Source organism: Amphibalanus amphitrite, unplaced genomic scaffold, assembly GCF_019059575.1.
Source record: "Amphibalanus amphitrite isolate SeventyFive unplaced genomic scaffold, NRLGWU_Aamphi_draft 000475F_arrow, whole genome shotgun sequence".
NCBI classification, from domain to species: Eukaryota; Metazoa; Arthropoda; class Thecostraca; order Balanomorpha; family Balanidae; genus Amphibalanus; species Amphibalanus amphitrite.
This window is the reverse complement of record NW_024881969.1, coordinates 80,520-103,928: the sequence shown is the minus strand read 5'-3', so window position 1 is coordinate 103,928 and position 23,409 is coordinate 80,520. Positions and strand designations below refer to the sequence as shown.

The 23,409-nt window shown below is 48.0% G+C and overlaps 2 protein-coding genes across 4 annotated transcripts in view; both read right to left on the bottom strand.

The window, feature by feature from the left end:
- Positions 1 to 207: 207 nt before the first annotated feature.
- LOC122392229 (transcription factor E2F1-like) lies at positions 208 to 12,589 on the bottom strand. 3 transcript variants are annotated; one of them, XM_043386863.1, is made up of 7 exons: positions 12,531 to 12,589; positions 11,817 to 11,904; positions 4,478 to 4,662; positions 3,996 to 4,128; positions 3,246 to 3,700; positions 2,565 to 2,958; positions 208 to 1,619 (listed from the first exon to the last, which is right to left on the bottom strand). In XM_043386863.1, exons 3-7 carry the CDS (start codon positions 4,652 to 4,654, stop codon positions 1,480 to 1,482), a joined length of 1,299 nt encoding a protein of 432 aa, XP_043242798.1. In that variant the 5' UTR covers positions 4,655 to 4,662; positions 11,817 to 11,904; positions 12,531 to 12,589; the 3' UTR covers positions 208 to 1,479. The 3 variants fall into 3 exon arrangements, with proteins under 3 accessions (XP_043242798.1, XP_043242797.1, XP_043242796.1); XM_043386862.1 differs by lacking the exon at positions 12,531 to 12,589 and having other exon boundaries at positions 11,817 to 11,910; XM_043386861.1 differs by lacking the exons at positions 11,817 to 11,904; positions 12,531 to 12,589 and adding an exon at positions 11,674 to 11,759.
- A 1,594-nt stretch (positions 12,590 to 14,183) lies between these two features.
- The window catches only part of LOC122392223 (opioid-binding protein/cell adhesion molecule homolog), a 50,614-nt gene continuing 41,388 nt past the window's right edge, over positions 14,184 to 23,409 (bottom strand). The window contains exons 8-10 of the mRNA XM_043386853.1: positions 20,681 to 20,800; positions 18,576 to 18,743; positions 14,184 to 15,826 (exon numbers count right to left, since the gene is read on the bottom strand). Of these exons, the coding sequence (XP_043242788.1) occupies positions 15,543 to 15,826; positions 18,576 to 18,743; positions 20,681 to 20,800 (572 nt within the window). The 3' untranslated portion in view covers positions 14,184 to 15,542. The remainder of the gene's footprint in view (positions 15,827 to 18,575; positions 18,744 to 20,680; positions 20,801 to 23,409) is intronic.

The following is a 23,409-nucleotide window of genomic DNA, read 5'->3' as shown; positions in this document are numbered from 1 at the left end:
CCAAGTGGGTTCAAATCACAATTTTAGTTGAAACGTCACAGAATGACGTTTCAGCTGAAATATTTGGCAAAAACTGCCGACTCGTGAACTGGCAATGTCAATCTCACTCGACTCTCGAGTGGCTCATCGCAGGTCAGGGTGACAACAGAAACGTGCGTCCAAGGACCCGTGTCATTTGAAAATCATACTTCGTGTTTAAACGCAACATAAGAGCCACAGTTTGTATATTCTCAGGTCACGAAGTGGTCAATCTCATCCCGAACAGGAAATCTATAAATCAGCATTTGTTAAAGCTTCTCCTTCGGGAGAAAACGAGGCGCGATTGCCAAACAAAACAAGACACAGACATAAGTACAATGTAAAATGAATCTGGACGCTTTAGAGCCCAAGAAATTAATCAAACAAAACCAGAATGAAAGCAAGACACCAAGAGCGCGTTAAGGATAAACGCGCAAATAGCGCACCTCAGTCACAAGAGGTAGCCGAAATCTGGAGCCGCGCGCCGCCCGTCCTGCGGCCAACTGGGCACGCTGTCGCACTTGAAAGCACAGAAGAGTAGCAAATCGAACACACTCCACATTTGCGCTTGCCATGTGGCAGGAATCAAAGGGAAGGCGTGCCTGCGCAGCCGGTGCCGCGGTAGAACGTTGTGCGGGCTGTCGCGTACAAGACTCGGGACTTTCACGTGCCTTATTTAGCAAACAAGTATGCCAGTGCTCTGAATATACAGTGAATGCCATCTGTGCGATAATTCATAACCCATTTGTGCTGGATTAGAGTGGCCAGCCAGGTAAACCTACCTGAATGCGTTCAGTGCACCCACAAACCAATCCAGATTGCTTCTACATTACAACAGGTACAGGGTTCAGAAAATATTAATCGGCTCACTATAAAATATAAAACAAAATAACTAATACATAAAACAATATTACGCTGAAAAATCTGAAAACATCTACGGTTTTTCAGAGCACACTACTCAAGCACCAATCACAATTACAGAAGAGCGCACTACTGCGCAGAGCTCATGTAGACAACACATGTAAAAAAGCCGCTTGCCAGCCGTAGCCTTCAGGTAAAAATGAAGATGAATTTCGCTAGCCGACAGAATCACACTGAACAATACATCGGCTGGCCACCGCAGTTCTCCTCGAAGAGAAACTCCTGTAGAAGGATTGATCGGATCACAGCTACCGGGAGAAAACAGTTTGTTTCTAGACAGGTTGGTGCCTAATTTTATACCATTGTTACATGCTCTTATAAAAACTTGCAATGAGACACTGATTCGATGGCATCACACAGTGAATGAGTACACACAAATCACAATCCGCTGGCGCCAATCTCTCCGATCATGGATGTACCCCATCCATTCGCCGCGATCGACTCCAAACGGGCACATTCGCCAGACGAAGTCAGAGCGCCTCTGACGAGTCATCACCCAGGACACCTCTGCCTAGCTGGCAGTGTGACACCACCCCGGTCTCAGAACGAGAAGTCGAACAGGTCGATGGCGCCCTCGGACGCCTCTAGGCAGAACGAGTAGTCGGCCTCGGAGAGTGGCGGCTCGATGGCCAGGAAGTCGTCACTCTGCTCTAGTCGGGCCAGGTCGGCGTCCGCGGCAGCTGTCGGGGGCGCCGGCATTGGTCAGTGGGCGGCACAAGCACATACAGAGGCGGCACTCAGCAATGACAACGTTAGGTAATACGTCGTGAAATAAGTCTGATGTGGCTAAATGAAACAGCAGCATCAACGTGAAGTACAATAGCATGGCTGCATAATTATGCATTCCCGACAAAAAACAAAAAACAAAAAAACAATCAGCTTAAAAGTATGTAAGGTAAACTGCCCGCCAACTTTCATACGTTCCACATCTCCACCTATCCACCCCACCCCATAGCCTCGGTCCGGGCCGGTGCGGTTGTAGCGCCGTCGGCCTCTCGCTGAATCCCGTGGTGCTATGGCGGCCGAACAACGCACAGCACCGCGAGGGCCAGCGGGACGCCGCCGACTACCCGACTCCCCCACAGTCCGTCCGTCAGTCAGCCGGCGCTGTCTCCACGACGACCAGCGCGCCGGCGCCGAGTGAAACTAGCCCTGTGATATGTCTGGAGCACAGCACATCACCTGACCAGTTCCCTCCGGCACCGGCCGCTCGGTATCCACTGGGAGGGGCGAGTGTGCGGCCCAGCACACACGGAGTGTGCGGCCCAGCGCACACGGAGTGTGCGGCCCAGCGCACACGGTACTACCTCTGTGATATGACTCGAACGCAGCACATCACGGCGACAGTACCGGGCGCGACAGGTCGGCTCTCAGAGACGTTAGATGTGTTGTCAGTAGCTGCAGATACTTCATGGTTGCCATGGTAGCAGAAAACAACTAGGAGATGCATATTAGAAGACAACGCCAATGCTTTAACGAGCAGACATTTTTAAGCTTCCGGATCTTTTTTTACGGATTACAGCAAACACGTGGCTGCTTCGCAACTGCATACCCCTACGACAAACGACAGCCAAATCCCAAACTCCGCGTCTTTGCTCGGTCCACTCGAGTCTCGACACACATACCTGACGTTTGCGGCTGCGGTTCCGTGTTACCGCCCCTCCCGTCGTGCCGCTCCGCGCGCGGTGACCGCTCAGCGGCCAGCTCCGGCTCCGAACTGATACAGTCCGTGCCGTATCCGACCGAGCCGAGCCGGACCGTCTCCACGGGCTCCACTTTGACTCGCGGTCCGGACAGACCGTCCAGCAGCGAGTCGCCCAGGCCGGACTCAGCGCCGGTGAGGAGAGAGTCGTCGGTACGGGTGTCTGACGGGGTCCGCGAGGGCGGGGGGAGAGGACTCTGACTGCCGGTCAGCGCAGAGTCGTCCCTCGGGCTGCGTTCCGGCCGCAGGTCGTCCTGGCAGAGCAGCAGCTGAATCTCGCCCGTCTCCGAGCGCAAGTGCAGCTGGTAGACACCCTCCTGTTGACAGAGGAAGGGAGAAAGTTAGTGAAACACCTAACAGCCAGCACGCGTTCTCACTTCACATGTTACAGCACAATTATCGTCACACAGCTCGAAGGAGTAACATAAAATAACACTCAGATCGTCATTAGCTTCAAACTGTGATAACTTGAGCTTTGAGACATTCAATAAATCACACTATAAATATTGCATTGAGGTGTCGCCTGTTGGGTTTAAAAGTTCGCGTTAACACAAGACGCACTATCACTGCCCGCGCGGAAGCGCAGGCTGCTCGTTCATCTCACCTGTGCCGGATCAGGTACACGTAGCGTGGTCTCTGGCGGCGCCTGGATGGCCAGCACGGTGCAGTCGCGCCGGCCCGTCAGGCCGCGCAGGTCCTGGTAGCGCACATAGGCCGGCGGCCGCTGCTCGGCCAGCCGGCCGGCCAGTACCAGCAGCTGGTCCAGCTGCCGCTCGAGCCGCTCGGCGTCGGCGCGCCCGGCGTCCGCCGCGCTGGTCGCCTCGGCCAGACGCACCCGGTTCTTGGAGCGTTTCTCCAGCAGGCCGACCCCCTCCAGCACGTTGGTGATGTCGTAGATGCGGCGTTTCTTGACGCGCAGCAGCTGGGCGGCCTGGTTCAGGTCGATCACGCCGTCACCAGCGGCTCGCACCAGGCCCACAAATCGCTTGGTGAGTGTGCCGAGCGAGGTCTCATGTCGGGACCGCTCCGCGGGCGATGGCAGACTCCCTGACGTGTCAGCTGGCGGCAGACAGGCGGAACAGTCTAACCATTGTGCACGTTAAAAGGATAAAAAAGATATAATACAGCACCCTTACAATATATGACCTTGATATAACCTTGGTTATTGGCACGACCAACAACTACGAACTTACATGCGAGATGCGATGGACTTATATGTAGTAGATGCAACATACGCTTACCACAACGATCTTTCCGAGATTCGTCAACCTCTATCGTCAAAATTGACAACGATGGCCATGTGACACCTGCTAGGGAATGTGGGTTACCGGACGCGACAAGTCTACAAACTCACCCTGCTTGGACGGACTGGGCGACGGGTAATCACCCGAGAGGTACCTCGCTCTTCTGTGCAGGGGCGTCTTATTTGGAGTTTTGAAAGTCGCGTCATGCTGGGGAGAATCTAGGTTGAGTCTTCTTTTTACGGTCTGCAAAAAGAAAGTATGTATGACACAATGATGTGTAACAATATGGGTCTGGCTTTATGGAAACTTGGGCATCTGTTACTAAATATACAGCCATTGTCAAAGTGTGATGCACTGTTGTTGATCAGCCTGCCTTGGAAGCTTGAATTTCAACACCTTATTGATTTTACCCAAACGCGAGATTTACCACCACACAGCAATTCTCCCGTGGAAAGACAAAAACGATTACGTTAGGGTGACTTCTGACCTGAAGTAATGACCTCTGAACTGATGTAATCGTCTTTGCCTTTGCACGGCAGAATTATCAGAGCTTCAATTTTCAAAGCTGATGATTACAATGAGCCGAGCCTACCTTGTGTGTGGATGTGAAGGGCCGCGCCGGCTGTATGGGCGTCGAGTGAGTGATGGTGTACTGATGGTCGATGAACGAAGAGGGCTCGTCCACGAAATCAGTGTCGGGTTGATCGGCGGGGGTGCAGTCCGTGCCATACCACGAGGCATCCGAGAAGTACCCGGATGGGCCTGCCATCAGAGAACCTGAAAAAAAAACACTGATTGTCATTTGATTACATATGACCTGTGCAACACAATTCCGGCACTTTCTCCAAGTTTTAGGCATATAGTTTGTTTTCTTCAAAAGGCATGTGGGCTTTGACTCCATGTTTTCCATATAAGCACGTTTTAGCCAGCAAATGGGGCAAAAACTGAACCTGAGAAAATTGAACGTCGACTAAGTTTAACATGTGATTTCTTCCCGATAATCATAATTTCCATACGTGCGTTCTTGCGTGCGTTTTGGAGCCAAATATTAGAAAAGTGGTGATAACATGCTGTCAAACTTGCATTGCAATGTAACATACCTATGCATAACTACCATGGACAGAACTGCTTACTCGATTCTAACCTCTGTAACACTATGAAAACGAAGTTGTACTCAGATTTGTCAACACTTTGTGCCATCGTACATACATTGGGTGCCAGCTGCCACAAGTGGCATCATCAAGGCATGCATATTTTTCTAACACAATTTCCCGCATTTACCGAGCATAATTTGAAAAGATTTTTTTTTTGCGGGGGAAGGGAAGTAAGAAATTCTTGGCCAGACGTTGAAGCTGTCAAAACTCACACGAGAGCTTCAATAATAAACTTTGAGCCAAAGGCCTTTAAAAAAAAAACTCACAATGGATAAACTTATGCCCCCCCCCCCTTGGGGCCAGTCCTGACAGACCACAGCAGTCCCTGCATGCAGTATCTATTTGCCCACCAGCTGAAGGATGCTGTAGCCTGTAGGGAGGTAGTGGGCTGAGCTTAGAGCCTGCTTGCAGTCACATCACACACAGGGCTGGTGAACAGCCTCCTGGGTGAACTAGCCCTTTTGCACCCTAGCCTCAAAACTGAGTAAAAACCACACAAATCTGTCACAAACCATATATCAACCTCAATGCATCAAAGTGAGTGCTGGGAAATTATCTAAAACATATGTTCCACCTGAAAACTAGGAACTATTTTGCATTGAACACTGACAGTTTACAGTTTTGCTCAATTTGTAAGCATACTGTGATTATTGGAGAAGAAAGTATATCTTGTGGTTCACTTCATCCCATTTTATGGTATTTATTATTCTCATTCGTATGCTATCATATTTCATCTTAATGTTAGCACTGTAACAACTAGCAGTGATAATTTTCATTTGTTTTCACATGCGTGCATACCTGAGGTATCAGTAAAGCTGGCGTCACCATTGACGGTAGGTAGGTAGGTTAGGTTGTAGGTTGGTAGTTTTTAGGTGTGACGGTTGGTAGGTTGTAGGCTAGGAGGCAAGGTTAGGTCAGGTTAGATTATGTCTTCTTTCTCTAACTTCATCTACATATTTACCAGTTAGTGGCAACGGTGACGCCAGCTTTACTGATATAGACTGGGATACCGTACGGCATACTGTGAAGAGGTGAGAGGATGGTGTTTTGTACTTTTTATCTTTAAGAAGGGTGACAAAAGTAATCCTGCAAATTACCGACCAGTTTCATTGACATCAATACTATGTAAGCTTTTGGAGAGGATAATTGGCGAAGACATCATTACTCACCTGAAGGCAAATAACTTTATCGCTCATCAACAGCATGGCTTCATCACGGGAAAATCCACGGTCACAAACCTACTGGAAGCACTTGATGTTTGGACAGAAGCGCTTAGTCACAAGTTACCTGTGGATGTTGTATTTTTAGACTATGCCAAAGCCTTCGACACTGTGCCCCATGAACGGCTTCTGGCCCAGGTCAAGGCTCTGGGAGTCGATGACGTAACATGCCGATGGATAAGGAGCTTCCTCACTGGCAGACAGCAGAGGGTGAAAGTAAATGGATCGCTCTCAGATTGGGGTAATGTAACGAGCGGGGTGCCACAGGGCTCAGTCCTTGGACCTCTCTTGTTCTCTATGTTTGTTTGTGACATTCCCGACCTGTTAAATTGTTTCATTTCCATGTTTGCCGACGATACGAAAGTCTATCAAGTCGTCAACGAGTCTGATGATTCAAATGGCTTACAAGAGGACATAAACTCTATACAGGATTGGGCAAGAACAATGCAGATGCTATTCCATCCACTGAAGTGCAAGGTCATGCATCTAGGATCAACTAATCCTGAAAAAGAATATACTATGACTACTATAGACGGAGACAATCACACTCTGGAAGCAGTCAGTGAAGAAAAAGACCTAGGAGTTACTATTGACAAGAAACTATCATTCTCAAAACATGTCATGAACCAGGTTAACAAGGCCAATAGAATTCTCGGAGTCATCAAACATACCTTTGCAAACATTGACAGTGATGTCTTTCAAGCCTTGTACAAGAGCATCGTGAGACCCCATCTTGAGTATGTCGCTGTTATATGGAGCCCCAAATTTAAGAAGGATAAAGACGCACTCGAGCAGGTGCAACGGCGGGCAATGAGACTGGTGAAGGGGCTGTCTCACCTGTCATACTCAGATCGTCTCAGAAGCCTCAATTTGCCTACCCTTGAATTCCGAAGGCAAAGATCAGATATTATTGAGACATTCAAAATCTTAAAAGGCTTCGACACGGTGAACTAGGTACCAAAGAGAGTGCTCGTGTTGTCGCAACAGCATGTTCAAGAACTCTCTTAGCCGTACCACCCGAAGTCATGGTCAAAAGCTGCAGGTTCAGCATCAGTTGGGACCTAGGAAAGCCTTCTTCGTGGCACGAGTGACTCGGGCGTGGAACAAGCTGTCTAGGAACACTATTGAAGCACCAAATGTCGATGTTTTTAAGTTCAGACTTGGGAAAGAATGGAAGGACCACCCCGACAAGTTTAACTACAACTTCTCCTACTAATGCTCAAGAGTGGCTACTCATCGTATTAACAACAGTAGCTACTGTCACTAACAACAGTGGTCGTCATTTTATGGCGACAACAAGCATGGCAGCCAACTCGTCTTCATCAGAAGAGGAGGAGGCGCCTCTTGAGTAAAGGGTCTTATTACTCGAAAGGGTATCTAATGACCTTTACTTAAGGTAAATACTTAAGATAAATACTTAAGGTAAATACTTTTATGTTTTAGCACATGTATCATTTTTTGATTCAGGGTGACAAATTACACAGACATATGAAAGATTTATCCTTGAAAAGCCATACAGACTTTATCATCACATTCAATGACCACACCTTCGGCTTTGCATGCCTGAGGAAGGCTTGTGGAGGCCCTGTGCATGCCCGAGATCTCATCAAAACCTGCCACATTTTGCATTCTAGACCTTTCCCTACATTTTGATTTTGATTTGTAACTCTACATCTTATGTTAACCCACACCAACTCACCTGTTTAACTCACCTGTTTGGTTTCCCTGCCCGGTCCAATGGAATTGGAAGGGGGAAGGAAACCGTGTATGGTAGAGACGCGCCAACGCCCCACGTTAGATGTTTCTTAGGAGAAGGACTCGTGGGGGTCGGAAAAGTGCGTCTGCATAGAAGCATGTATGAGTAGATGGGTCGTTTTGACAGTGAAGTGTGTGCACTGTGCAGTGTGGTTCTTCGCGGTCCAAGGGCTTGTCCTCGGGCAGGTACTTCATTTCTTCACGTCCTCAGGCGAGGTACTCATAGAGCCTGTCGCCAAGTATTCCTGCCAGGGATGACTTGAATTCCGCCAGAGAGTTCATCGTGACAGTCGAGTTGGGTAGTGCATTCCAGTCCTTCACGATCCTGTCCGTGAAGTACCGCTTTGTCGAGTCGAGCTGGCGCCTCTGGACCTTGATTTTGAGGGTGTTGCCACGTGTGCGACCGGCTGGAGCCATGTCCCATAGGTCCAACGGCTTGATAGGAGACAGGCCGTGGAAGATTTTCCAGGTCTTGATAAGGTCTGCACGGAGAAGTCTGCCTTTGATCGAGTATAAATCCAGTACTTTGAGACGCTCCTCGTATGTTTTGTGTTCTAGGCCTTTGATGTGACGTGTCCAGAGCCTCTGCACCGCTTCAAGCCGTCGGACGTCTTCAATGTAGCCTGTGTTCCAGACTGTCGAGGCGTACTCAATGATGGGGCGAATATGTGTCACAAAGACGTGCGTCATGAAGTCGCGCTCCCTGCACAGTGTCGATTTCAAGAAGTTGTGAGCTATGCCTCCAGCCTTCCTAGCAGCGACTCTTGCGTGCTCGTGAAACTTTAGATCGTCATCGATCGTGACACCAAGATCCAAATGGGAACGAGCCCATCGAACTACTGATCCATCGAGGTGATACTCTGGTCTCGTTAACGTGTGGAACCTGCGCTGGAATCTCATGACCGCACACTTCTTTTGATTTAGGCTCAGACCCCAGGATGCTGCGGTCTCTTGAAGGAGATCTATATCTTCCTGGAACTTGGTTGCATGGGACCCTGAGTCAGAGATGCACATGTAGACTTTCAAGTCATCTGCGAATATCTTGTAGGCGGCGTGTAGGCGGGACGCGACATGGTTGATAAAAATCAGAAAGAGGGCTGGTCCGAGTATGGACCCCTGCGGAACGCCGCTCTTCACCTCCATTGGTGAACTCAGTGAGTGTTTCACCACGACTTGCATGATGCGGCCGGTCAGAAAGTCCTGAATCCAAGTCAGGAGCTCGCCACGAATCCCAATGCAGCGCAGTTTTTGAAGGAGTATCGAATGACACACCATGTCGAAAGCCTTAGAAAAGTCATACAGGATTAAATCAATTACATGCCCACTGTCTCTCTGCTTACAGATGAAATCGTACGTGAGGAGAAGTTGATCCTCGGTGGAGCGTCCGGGCCTGAATCCGAATTGCGCGTCATCAAGAACAGAGTTGTCCATCAGGTACGAGTGCAGTCTTTGAAAAATGAGCCGTTCAAGACATTTGGCGGGTACTGACAGGAGGCTAACGGGACGATAATTCAATGGGTCCGAGCGACAGCCTTTCTTGAATATTGGTACCACGTGTGAGAGTTTCCACATCAGCGGCAAGGAGCCCGTTGACAATGTTCGACAGAAGATGAGGTACAGTGGGTATGACAAGGTCGAACAACACGCCTTCAATAGTTGTGGATGGAAGGCGTCTGGGCCCATTGCTGAGTTGGGATCCAGATGGCGAAGAACTGCTTCAACATCAGCTTGAGTGAAAGCGATTTCTGCCAGCACAGAGTCGCAGAGCTGATGAGTGAAGGGGTTTCGCGGAACCTCAGACGAGAAAACGCTTGCGAAAGCGTTCACGAAGATATCCGCCATCGAGCTCGGGTCGTCTGTGATTGCTCCAGAGGGAGCCTTCAGAGGACCTGCCGAAGAACGGTACTGCTTCTTGTGGCGCAGGTAAGAGTGCAGGAGCTTCGGGCTGTCTTTCATTTTACTCACCAGTGACTTCTCATAGTCGATTTGAGAGCGCGAGGCAAAGCTGCGTAGCTCCTTGTTCACTTCTTGGAATGAAGTAAGTAAAGACTTGGTGATTGCTGCTCTCCTGCCGTAGTTTTCTCTGGCTTTCTTGTAGGCCGCCCATGCCGATGACCGTTTTTGCTTGAGTGAGCTTGGGGGGTTTCTCTTCCAAGGCAGCTTCTTGGACTGGGAACCTTGTTTCCTGGTGGGAACATACCTCTTGATCAACGAAGTCACTATTCCCAGCAGATGCTCAAATGCCTGTTGGGCTGATAAATACCGAAGTTCTACCTCCCAATCAACATCGGCGAGGGCACTGTTTATTTTATCATACTTTCCTCTATGCCAAGCCAGGAGAGGGGCCGGACAGGTGGGTCGTTCCTGCAAGTCGATGTCGAAGATATAGCGACAGAGAATGGTGCAGTGGTCACTTCCGGGAGGTGGAGGGAGAACCGAAACTTCTCCAATTCTGTCCTGCTCGGTGGTGAAGATGAGATCCAGTATATTACCAGAGCGGGGGAAAGTAGCCTCGGTGATCCACTGCGTCATGCCAAGAGAGTCAAACAGGTCCAAAAAGCGGATGTCTGACGCTGTTCCCTCCCCTAGCATGCCCTCAGGTGATGACCAGTTCAGTGACGGCAGGTTGAAGTCACCAAGAAGAATTGATTCCCTCCCCAAGCAGCTCTCTTGGAGAAATGAGATCAGTAAGTTGTTTTCAGCTGCTGTGAGTGAGGGAGGTCTGTAGATCACGTATACAAAGACGTTGAACTTCGTCAGACGAAATGAAAGAACATTCTTGAATGATGTGTCCACCTGATCGAAATGTATGTGTTCAGCTATGAACGCGCATACTCCGTGAGTACTAGATGATCCGCTGTCATTGCGCAAGACAGTGTAGCCAGAGAGATGAATGGATGCGTTGCTTATGATTTCTGTTAGATGAGTCTCTGAGACAAGCAGTATGTCTGTTGAGCATGGACGGAGAACACTATCTTGTAAGCTCAGTAGTTTGCCACATAAGCCGTTCATGTTGCAATGAGTAAATGTGATAGCAAACGAATGTTCAGTCTTTCCTAGCGCCCTCCGTTTCCCGAGCTTCCATTGCCCGGGCGCGTTGGGTCGGGACCAGGCGGTGGGGCAGGCTGGAGTGGTGACGTCTCGGTAACCCGCTGCAGAGGAGCCTGAGTGACGGGTTCGCCGGCTATGTCTGAGGGCTGGCGAGGTGCACCGGGCTGCCCGAGCGCGATCTCACTTTGAGGAGGATCGTGAGCCTCGGTTGACGGAAGTGACCGAGGGGGGCCGCTCCCTGGCGGTGTTGAAGCTTGTACTTCTGGTGAGCTTGTGTTCTCCGCTGACCTCCTTCCAGGAGCGCTGGCTGTCCCCTCGGCCTGGGATACTTCAGTACTGCGGTGCTGACTGGTGGTGTGCTCTCTTTGGCGTTGCTGGTATCTTGTCTGGAGCTGCATGCGCTGCATGTACGTGAGGTCCCGTTTGATATAAACGTGTGAGAATTGAGAGTTTTTCAGGTCCTTTGCTTGTTCCAGCAAAGGACCTGAAAAATCATATCATATTCCTCATATCATATGAATGAGCAGCACAACTCTTAAAACATCTATTTGATCTAGATTAGCACATGCCACTATATTAAACAAAAACAGACCTGCTTATTCCCTCACCAATCATGCTTTCCTTATTCATATTTAGCAAAAGGCTTCCCTCCATGCATGGCATTCAAATTCTCTCAAAATCGTGATCAACGCGACACCGCAGCTCCGGTTTTCACTTCATTTTATAAGCAACTCAGTCAGCTCACACTCACCATGAAGTCCAATAGTGTGCAATGCAACATTAATTTAGGGCACATCCTATCTATGAGAACAAAATGGCCCAAATATATTGCAATCCACCAACACAGTGCTGCCAGATGGGGAAGGCTGTAATCCTCCATATCAGTTACAAAAATCCTCCAGATTCCTCCAAATCCTATTGGTAGATATAGAAAGGCGGTCTTGGACGCTGCGGGGGGCTATACCCCCAAAAAGTTTCACCAAATTCTAAAAACTCATCGGATTTCGAATCCTTTAGCACTACTCTGCAGTTTTTTTTTGACAGATACTTTTTCTTATAAAAGTTGTTGAGTTTTCGTTTTATCTTAAAAAAAAAACGAAAATTTTCGTCGATTTCGGGCGCTGCAGGGGGGCCGGGGGCATTTGCCCCAAATGTCCCCCTTAGATCCGCCAGTAGTTTGGTACCCTCGTAGATATAGCTACAGACTGAGACTGAGACATTTTGCAGTCTCACGGTGATAAAGGACCGGATATATCCTATCGGGTAGGGTGACGCTGGGCAGGAAAATGCCTTTTTAGTCTTGAATGTGTTATATTTTTCCATGAAATTGAATATAATAATCGGGCGACAAATCCTCCAGATTTTCCTCCAGAATCAAAAATCCTCCAAAAGCGAAATTTGTCCGCAAATAGAGCTCAAAACCCTCCAGATTTGCGGAAATCCTCCAAATATGGCAGCACTGCACCAACACCCCCACGCTGCGGCTCAAAGACGCCATTTCCCGCGTCGCAACTGCCGCATTTCACTCGGAGCCCCAACGGAAGTTTTGAATAAAAATGGCGCGAAACGACAGAAGCAAAAGATCTAAGGATTATTTTTATTATTATTGGCTGGTAATTAGGAATTCAGTATATTTTACAATGGAAATCCTTAAATTATGAAAAGAAAAATTGATTTAACATCAAAAGAACATGAGGAAAATTGAAATAACAACAACTCACCGACTGCGCCGTACTTTAGCGACACCTATGATCGAATGCATTATGTGCGGTCCTACTTACAGAACTATCGCTAGGTGGCAGTATGGGGTTGCGCCTGAAGTTATGCTGTACCGCAAGAACAGGCGCTTATTGCCTCGATTTGGCCTTAGTAAAAAAGGGCAATTGTCGGTTTCACCATTCCGTCGTTTTCATCCTCAATCACATCCTTCTCTTCCACACCCACACCACATGATGCAGGTTAGACGGGCAACTTTATCTCATGCGGGCAGCTCCAACTTGAAGCAGACACGTAGCCGGGTGCAACGTGAATGATGGGGGGGGGGGGGAGGGGGAGACGACTCACTAGGGTGTCCGCCCAGACCAATTTATTCCCTAATTCCTATCATCCTTCTCGCTCTGAAACTGGTCTCTTCAGACCTTAAAAAACCTAACCCAGCAAACAAACAAATGAACAAACAAACAAACAAACAATTGCTGATTGGCATAGGTGAGAACAGTCCATACTTCAATATTCGTTGAACGTTCATTCGTTCCGGAACGCTGTTACAGTTTTCAGGAACGGTGGCGAGTAGAACGGACTCGCTACATAAGTACCTTATGGAAAGTGTTACATTTTTTTGTCCAGCTCCGTTACAATTTTGTCAGTTCAGCTCCATCGATATTCGCTCCATCGTTCCTCCGTTGTCTTATTGTCCCATTATTTGGTTGGCGACATCCTAACGAGTTAATCTAGCAATTTCTCCTCAGCTTTTGCTGTTGTAGTGTGGCAGCAGAAAAGACAAGAGTCTTTTCCCCATGGTTTATTGGTCCGGCTGGCGAATTTTAAGTGTTAGGTATCTGTACTGACTGTAGGTATGTATGTACCTACCACGCAATACCGCAGGGCTTTGATTGACGGCACGGCCCACCCACCAGTACCGGGGCACGGCTGTCATCCCAACAATATCACTCTGCTTATAGTCCAAAGCTGGTCAATCTCCAGTCTGTCGGTCACTCGGCAACCAGCCGTTCCCTCGTCCCAGCCTTCCGGTGGCCATCTCCTCAGCCCGGCGGGCGCAGGGTCTCCCGTTAGCGACCCGCTGGAGGGCCAGCAGCGGCGGCCAGCTCTCTCGGTGGGCTTAGTTGGTGGTCTGCTGTACCGGCGAGAACCGTTTTAGTGTCTGTCTCGATTTTCGGAATGTGCGAAATATAGGACTTACAAAACACTTTCTATGAAATAGTTCATTTTGTTACCATTTTTGGGGTTAGACCGTTAAATTGAGATTCATACCTATGCCTACAGCCTAGTCCAATAAAGTAGCAAGAAAAAGTAAAACTAGTAAAAGAGAAACGTATGCTAGACCAAGCACGGGGCGGATAGACAATGCCCATTATTTGCGTCATAGATAGGAATGTTAAGCCAGGGTAACGTTTATTTCTTTCGCTATACATAACACTGTCCTTTTCAGGTATTCATATTTACAACTTACACGAGCATCGGCACAAATTGCACAAACAGAAGCCTCCCCACTCCACTAATAAAAGACAAATGGCTCAGCTCTCCTGCTGAAGTCAGATATAGGTACACGTCACTCTAGTTTCATTCACAGACGTTGAACTGGCGCGTCACATTTCAATCTCACGTTGGCTTAGACTTCGAGGGTCTGCGCTCTTCATATTTCACCGACAAAGTGGGGCAACGAAGTGAAATGATGTGCTTAGCTGCTATAACATCTTACACACACTACTCTTATAGGTCAGACTTACCTACAATAAATTACAGCACGGCACGCACTAGTTTAAAACTGAATAAGCGGATAAAGAGCGATGCACAAATTGTCGCAGGTACATTTAGGAATTCTAATATATGATATCAATGGTATGAAATTGAAACATACCTATTTATATTCGAAATAAAGGCATGCACAATTGACAACGCTCCGTCTCAAATGTACTAGCTGGTGTGAGCACAATTATTTCACAATACGATTACTGTCGCTTTCGGTCGAGTCGACACACATTTGTCCTATAATTTGTGCCGCCGACCATATAGACGTCCACGTCGAATGCACTACCTTCCGATAGCATTTACCGGGATGATAGTGTGTTTTATTAAGCCTCTAGCAAGTAAAGCACTAAGCATGAGTACGCAATAAACATACCAATTATCGTATGGTACAAACGATCACAGAGTGCAAGCACATCACAGAGTATACACAATGGTATAACGAGCTTATGAACATGGCCGTAGAACGTCACTCCAAATGAGTTGGCTTCCTTACGCGAATCAGATGTTAACACATGTCTCGCTCTTCCAGAGGCTATAGTGACCTGAAAGGTCAACATAATCTGATTGAAAGTGACCTTAGGCGTTACGCTCACATCTGCGCAAATTTTTTCCACTTGTATGACTATTTATTTAATTAATTAAAAGTAGCATATTTTTTCTTTGTCCATTTTGGCGATGCCTTCGGCTTCAACATCAACAGATATATATCGATGTCAACAGTGTCTACGCGTGACTTATTAGGCACAGTCAACAAACGCATTCAGCGAGAGCAATGAGAGCATCTGACATTCTTCTATAGCTTGTATAGAGGATAAATGCGACGGATGCAAAAAAGTGGCCGAAAAATTGAACTTCGGGAAAAGGGAGTTATCCTTATATTGAGAGGACGAGTAGCTACATTGTACACGAATCAAAATCATGCAGACCTAACCACGCTTGAGATATGTCTTCCAGCGTCATCGTGATCGCTTTTCTCCGTCTATATTCCCTACCAAAACACATCTGTACAAGATACTACTGTGAGCACGACTAACACTACCGCACCGTGCCTCCCCCACGCCGAACTTTTGGCCTCTTCCGAGCGCAGGTCTGGCCAATCGGCGGCCTGCCCGCGGGGTCGGGCGGGCTCATCTGGGCGCCCGTAGGGGAAGTCCTCGTCGTCAGTGAAGGGCGGCAGGTCGCCGCTCGGCTCGTACTCTCTGGTGTCGCCCAGAGGTCGGCTCGGCTCGGTGAAATACTCGTCCGGGCCGGTGGAGGAGGGCAGCATCACCCCTGTGAGCAGAAGAAAGGCCAGCGAATCAGACACAACTTCAAATCCGTAACACAGTATGGTCGGTCACTTTGCTGTTGTACTGTTGTCGAGATCAAGGTCAAAGGTCATTGACGTCAGAGCCTCTACACAAGCCACCAATGACCAGCACCTCAGGGCTGTCGCTGCGGCACCGGTCCCTACCCTTATATCCCATCCTACCCAATGTTCGAGTACGATCGGTCAACCTAGCAGCAGTAAGCACTAGGCACTTAGCAGCAGGGCATTGGGCCTACAGGGTAACATGAGACATTACCCGGGTCATCGGTTATATTTCTTCTATACATATTTACATATAAGCTTGGACCAGCCAAGTCCCCGGGAGAGAGACGACGCCTGCCCCTGCCACTGTGAGAGCGTGTTCTGTGTGAGAGGGAGCTTACAGTTAGGTATAACTACTTTACCGAATTTCACTTGCATGAAGTTACAGAACTCTCGCTAGATATCACTAAAGTATGCGCCTGAAGTTATGCTGTATCACACATCTCCAAACCTATGTTGTACTGCTGCCGCCAGATGTCACTACAGTTTGCGCCTGAAGGTATGCTGTACCGCACATCTTGAAATTTATGTTGTACCGCTGCCGCTAGATGTCACTATGGTTTACGCCTGAAGCTATGCTGTACCGCGGCGCACACCTCCAAACCTATGTTCTACCGCTGCCGCTAGATGTCACTACCATTTGCGCCTGAAGTTATGCTGCACCGCAAATCTCCAAACCTTTGATGTTCCGCTGCCGCAAGATTGAAGATGTCCCTATAGTTAGCGCCTGCAGGGTTAAGTACTGTGCTGCATGCCATTGGGACGATTTAAAACCCATAAGAACTTTAACAGCCACCAGTCAACGCGACCAGTCACTACACAGATCTTAACTTGCGAGATGCTGGGGGGGGGCGTTAAACGCCCCCACTTTTTTCGCCGGGCCATAGCATAAAAATGGCGCGCCGCAGGCGCGCCAAATTTTGGGTACCTGTAGGGAATTGATTGAAGTTTATTGTGACAAAGTTTCAAAAAAATCGGTCGGAAAATTTTTGAGATATCGAGGTTTTAGTGACGTCATGATTTCTGAGTTTTCGACCAAAAACGGCATATGTTCAAAAAATCATATAAAATCACAGAATAGACATACAGACATGCCGTAAACGCCATTAGAATGCCAATACCATGAACAATCAAATGGCTATCTTCGATTATTGATTATCGTTCCGCATTTTCCAAAATCTTGAACTGAATCTTGACAATTTCTCGTGACTACTTCACGACCATGATACATGAATTTCTTAAATTGAACTTTTTGAGCCAAACACGTACACATATGATAAAATGAATGTCACCATCGTGTTCTACGGCCCAAATCACCCATAAAACATGTGTCATAGGCTGCGAATAACAGTTTTGATTTTCGGGGATATGTGCCTACCCGGTTGACCTGACCTTGACCCTGACCTATGCTTGACTGACCCCTACATGAAACTGACACTCTTGTAGGCCTTATATGATGGATTGTGCACCGTTTTGACAGAGTTTCTGACGAGAGGCGCCCATTGCAAAGTCCTGAAGTCCATGCTACTGAAAGCCCGATTTCAGGTGTTTGACCTGACCTTGACCCGACCTGTCACCTCAAAATTCAACTTTAAAGTACTCATCTGAAGCGTCTCGTCGCGTTCTTTCGTTTGCCGCCTCGTGCGTTTCGCTGCGCCTATTGGTTCTCGAGTTATCGGCTGGGGGCGTTTAACGCCTCCCCCCCCCCAGCAAACGGTGGGTGGCGAAATACCCCAGCAACTGCCGGGTTAAGTAATTGTGACTGTGGCAATCGAGCATCTGACATTTACTTTCTTTATTTTTCTCTTGTTTAGAGCCATTTTTATAAGAGATATTCCAAGCTCGTTAGTGCCGTTCGGAGCTGTAGTGAGTCAACCTACTCCAGCCAGACACAATCCGCGTAAGTTGGCCGAACGGTCTGAAGTCCAGGAGTATGCACATTGCACACCATATGTAATGTTATGTGTGAGGCAACATGAGTCTGTCATTACGCGTCATTGTCTGGATGTCTATATGATAGTCTGTATATGAATGCATGTGATGTGCTTGTCCCTGCTATATCCCTTGTCAATTGACGTGCAATGGTGAAAAGCCACCGTGCTGTGGACTTATTGCTAATAAACGAATCTGAATCTGAATCTGTAAACGGGGCAGATGGACTGATCTTAATCAATTCGTTTACCAAGAATCCCGGTCTTGCGTACCTACCTTTTCCCTTTCCCAGGGTGGTGTACTTTCACTTCGCATCGGTTTTGGCTCTACAAAGGTCCCGATCGACAAATAGGGCTCGCTCACGTCAGTGACACTCCCCAAAGTGGCGGTCTTCCCACGTCCCGACCCGGCGCCAATGTGCGGGTGTCGCCAAAGTACCGACCACCGCCGCGTCAGCCGGTCTGTCCTCTGTGATTGCACAGTGCCATCCACCGCCACACGCGCCGGAACTGTCTCAATCGCAGGGTGCAGCGTGAAGTGACGCATCGACCTGCCGTGGTAAAACGCGACCGCAGAGCTCGATAGATAATGGCGTCGACATCAACCCCGTTTAGAAATATATAGTCTGGGCATGAGAGATCATAGACTGTGTTAGGTATCATAGACCTCTTGGGACCAAGTTACCCGATACCTGACCGTGAGGATCTGTGATCTACTTCTGTTCGATCGATGACTCACTGTGCAGTGTGATGACGCCCTCGGCCTCTCCGATGGAGTTTTTGGCGACGCAGCGGTATGAAGCGAAGTCCTCCTCTCGTACCGGTGAAATGGTCAGGGTCATGTTGTAGCGGTAGAGGGAGCTGGAGTTGCCATACCTCCTTCGGCTGTCAGAGAGGATGATCGCATCTGTCGGCACTCGGCGAAGAGAAATTTGTCAGTTACGGTGGGTACTGTTAGAGGGGATTATCGCATCTGTTGGCATAGGAAACTCCGTCAGAGACATACATAAATGTCAGAGTCGGCATGAGTCATGGGTCAGAGTGAGAGTCAGAGCCTTACATCTGTCGGCATAATTTTTTTCAGAGACGATATTGTCGGAGGATCATCGCATCCGCTGGCATATGTATTATGCATAGATGACTGTCAGAAACGTTATTGTCAGAGAGGATCATCGATCTATCGGAATGGGGAATGAATTCTGTCGGGGACGATAATGTCAGAACTCAGAAGAGCTAATCGAATCCTTCGACTTAGTGATCAGACGTTGCAGAGCAACGTCAACTTGTAAAACATCAAACGTCTCAGCCAGTTTGTGATGCAACAATTTATTTGCTAAAAAGTATGTGGGTCATGGATATTAGGTATGTTGGTAATAAAAAAGTGGACAGCTGACTGGATGGCTCGCGCAGGCATATCATTATCCACCCCGTGCCACCATAGGTCATGTGCCAATTTCCTTTTAGGAGACCTCGGGACGGTCGGTTCCAGCCCTGTTCGAGTCTGTGAATCACGTCTTACGCCCTGGAGTGAGCTATCTTTTTATTTGCCAACCGAGAGATTCTTTTATCTCATCCTCTTTCCGGAATATGTCAGAATGAGCTGGTATCGCTGCAGCGCTGAAAAGAAGTGGCACCGGCTCTCTGTCTGCCATTATGAGGCAAAGAAAATGAAACAGACTGGATAAAGGAAATGATGCTTATATGAATTTAAGACGTTTTTCTGCCCCAATTATAATGGTAATTTTTGAAATGAATACCCAATAAATTTAAATAACGAATAAGAGTATCAGTTAGTATCATACAAAAAGGGTGCGCGTAATGGGTACAAAAATACGTTTGTGATTATTTAAGTTAAATTTAACTGAACTGGTGACAATAATTATTCTAGCCTTTAAAAAGACGTGAGATGACCTTCATTTGAAAAATAATCAGGTACCGGTAAAGCTATTTACATTAAATAACACCAAACTTTTTTACGGCTGCCTCGCCACCCTTCCTTTGCCTGTTACTCCAGCAGTTTCAGTTAAGTTCGACGCTGGTCGCTGGTTCGACGCCCCCCTTCCGCCCGCCGCCCGCTCGTCGCTCGACGTCTCCCGTCGCTCGGCGTCTCCTCTCCTATCTGCCTCGCCCGCTGGACGGCTTTTTATGCGAGACTGGGCATGAGGCGGCCAGCAGGGCGGAAGTTTAATAAGTCGCGCGCCGGTCCGGTTTATTCGTCTGTGAGGCACCGGCTCAGTGGCACGCACGAGCCGCCAATAGCCGCTGGGGTGTGGGTCGCGCCGCTGGAGATTTACCCAACAGCACAACACGGCCGGGGCGCCAGCGGAGCTCGGCACCGGCACCGGAGCGGTAGCTACACGGTGCCGCGCGCACCGGGACCCCATTTATTCCCTGTCGATAAGATTAGTGGGGCCGGTGGCACTTGTGGGAGTCCGCGACAAACATTGAACTGCCACTGCCGCCGCCATCGAGCCCGACTGAAGACAGCGGTGAACACACAATGTGCACTCCACGCTGGACACGACCTGTGATATATTGAAAATGATGTTTTAGAGAGAAGGAAAATGAAGCGGGACTTTCAACAATCTTCACGTAACGGAAAATTATCCTGCGCACGTAAAATGATTTTATTTTTCGATCTCAGTTAAGTATCACAGTGGAAATAAGATCTTAAGAAGGTAGAACGAGGCTAACGCAACAAGTTCCGCTTAGCGGGAGCTCTGTCCTTGTAAATCCTTCCATTCAAAAGATTCGAACTAACTTTATTTTTTAACAATCTTCCAACTTGTAGTATGTGACAGTTTGCTTGCGACGAGTATTTGTGGCAAATATCAGCTGACTCACCGTTTCCTCGTGACCAGTAGTAGATGGCCTGTGGCGACGCCTCGACCCGACAGGCCATCATGACAGTGCCGCCGATGTGGGCTGACAACAGGGCATTGGTGACCTCCACCTGAGGTGGAACTGGCGACGGAGAGAGAGCACAGGTCAGGGTCAGAGCAACGAGAGAGAGAGAGAGAGAGAGAGAGAGAGAGAGAGAGAGAGAGAGAGAGAGAGAGAGAGAGAGAGAGAGAGAGAGAGAGAGAGAGAGAGAGAGAGAGAGAGATAGAGAGAGAGAGAGAGAAAGAGAGAGAGAGAGAAAGAAAGAGAAAGAGAACGAGAAAGAGGGAGAGAGATAGAGAGAGAGAGAGAGAGAGAGAGAGAGAGAGAGAGAGAGAGAGAGAGAGAGAGAGAGAGAGAGAGAGAGAGAGAGAGAGAAAGAGAAAGAAAGAGAGAGTGAGCGAGAGCGAGAGAGAGCGAGACCGAAAGAGAGCGAGAAAGCGAGAGAGAGAGAGAGAGAGAGAGAGAGAGAGAGAGAGAGAGAGAGAGAGAGAGAGAGAGAGAGAGAGAGAGCGAGAGAGATAGGAAGGAAGATGGGAGAGGGAGAGGGAGACGGCGAGAGAGAGGGAGAAGGGGAGAGAGAGGACAGGAGAGAGAGGGCGAGGGCGAGGGCTTGGGCGAGGGCGAGGGCGAGGGCTTGGGCGAGGGCGAGGGGCGAGGGCGAGGGCGAGGGATAGGGAGAGAGAGAGAGAGAGAGAGAGAGAGAGAGAGAGAGAGAGAGAGAGAGAGAGAGAGAGAGAGAGAGAGAGAGAGAGAGAGAGAGAGAGAGAGAGAGAGAGAGAGAGAGAGAGAGAGAGAGAGAGAGAGAGAGAGAGAGAGAGAGAGAGAGAGAGAGAGAGAGAGAGAGAGAGAGAGAGAGAGAGAGAGAGAGAGAGAGAGAGAGAGAGAGACGATAGGTGAGGTTCTGAAAAGAAACGCACCGAAGATCACGGTCGACGGTCAAATAAAAAAGAACGCGCAAAGTCCATGTTCTTGATAATCAATCCAGCTTTCCATTAGCTGCACAATGCACATCTCCCATGACGTGAAGCAAATAATCAATAATGATCAAATTAGATTTTAAATTCAAGGGTGTCTGATATTCAAAATAAATTCGTGCGGGTCATTAATGATAGCAAATTTAAAGGCAAAACAAAAGGACAAATTCACAATGGATCCGTAGTTGCCCTAAGTTACCTGAGAAAAGAAGAAAGGTTATTGACCGGGAAATAATTCACACCAATACGTCTTGTTTCTCAGCTTACTGAACCAGTCCATGAACCAGTCCAAGCAAATGAAAAAAGCATGCCCTTTTTAAGCTCGAATCGACTTTTGTCTTTTCTCGAGCGTGCGTCCAAATCAAAACCATGTTTAAGCTCATAATTGCGACGTGCCTAGTATTGCCGTATTATGATATCCTCTCAGTTCCTCATTTGTAAGTCTAAGCGTACAACTTGATTGGTAATCGAGTTTTCACGGGGTGGTACCCTCAGCGAGATAGGGGAGAGTGGGGCAAAGCGGCCACCCTAACGCTTCTCACGATGCCAACGCTTGATTTTTAAACTTGGAAAGATTCTTTCTATACCAATGTGATCCCTATTAAGTTGCCTTTTATTTCAACTGCGTTTTATTTCCAAAGGCGTTCACATATGAAAGATATTGACAAAACTTTAAACCTATGCATATTGGCCACTTTGCCCCATACCCATGGGCAAAGCGGCCACCGGCGTCTTCTCAAGTCCCGATATGAGAAACAAAATAGTTGTCTTGTGTACGACTACGGTATTTGATGGTGACAAGGTTAAGCGAGGATGGATGTTTACTTTATCATCTTCCACCCGTAGGTAAACAAAGAAAGGATTTTCATGAAAATAAACATTGAATTGCATTATTTGGTAACTCATGCAACTGAAAACTGGCCAAGATAATTGCATGACGACACATTTGAATATAAATTATGTTTTTTATCCAGATGGAAGCAACTTATGGCCAATTGGGGGGTGGCCACTTTGCCCCGGCCACTTTGCCCCGCGCATACCGTCCGAGACAAAAATATTCCAGCTTAGCTATTAGTGGGGTAAAAAACATTAAAATTGGTAGAATACATGTACGATAACCATGCAATGCATGGACAAGAACGCTTATAAAAATTCCAAACGGTTATGGAATAACATAACATTTAATAATTGTAAACATAGTTGGTAACCTGGCAAGAAATGCTTTTCCGTGTTTCACAGAACAATGGTGATGGGCCTGAAACCCCGGTCTGGCTCATTCGAACGACCGTGAAGAGAAGTATAATTGGAAACCATAAATTGGAACTGACGCCAGTCATGAAGGGCTAAAACGATGGGTGGCCGCTTTGCCCCGGGTGGCCGCTTTGCCCCACTCTCCCCTACTTGAAAGCTCGAGTACCTATAGAGGGTGACCGTGATGATAGAACGAAATGATCGGAATAATTTCTACAGCGGTCCTGGTCCGTGGTCGCCACTGAACACGTCGCTCGGTGGTGCTTTGGGGGGTGTTCAAATGCTACAAATCCCAGAACCTAAAATTTCGAATATTGGTATTGTAAATTTATATGTAGTGTACGATATTGATGTCGCCAATGCCAGTGTTTTTCATAACATGAACAATAATGAACAATAGGTTTTAAAAAGGCTACAGCATCTATGTAGAGTACTATAACCCGCGCGGGGCTGGGGTCTCCAGCC

What these genes read in the sequence shown, in the direction of transcription:
- LOC122392229 (XM_043386861.1), bottom strand. Translation starts at nt 11,728, where the DNA reads ATGCCATGCATGGAGGGAAGCCTTTTGCTAAATATGAATAAGGAAAGC. An exon ending in CCTTCACATCCACACACAAG is followed by an intron (nt 4,129 to 4,477) that starts GTAGGCTCGGCT and finishes TTCTTTTTGCAG; the next exon opens with ACCGTAAAAAGAAGACTCAA. An exon ending in ACCGCAGCCGCAAACGTCAG is followed by an intron (nt 1,620 to 2,564) that starts GTATGTGTGTCG and finishes CGCCCCCGACAG; the next exon opens with CTGCCGCGGACGCCGACCTG.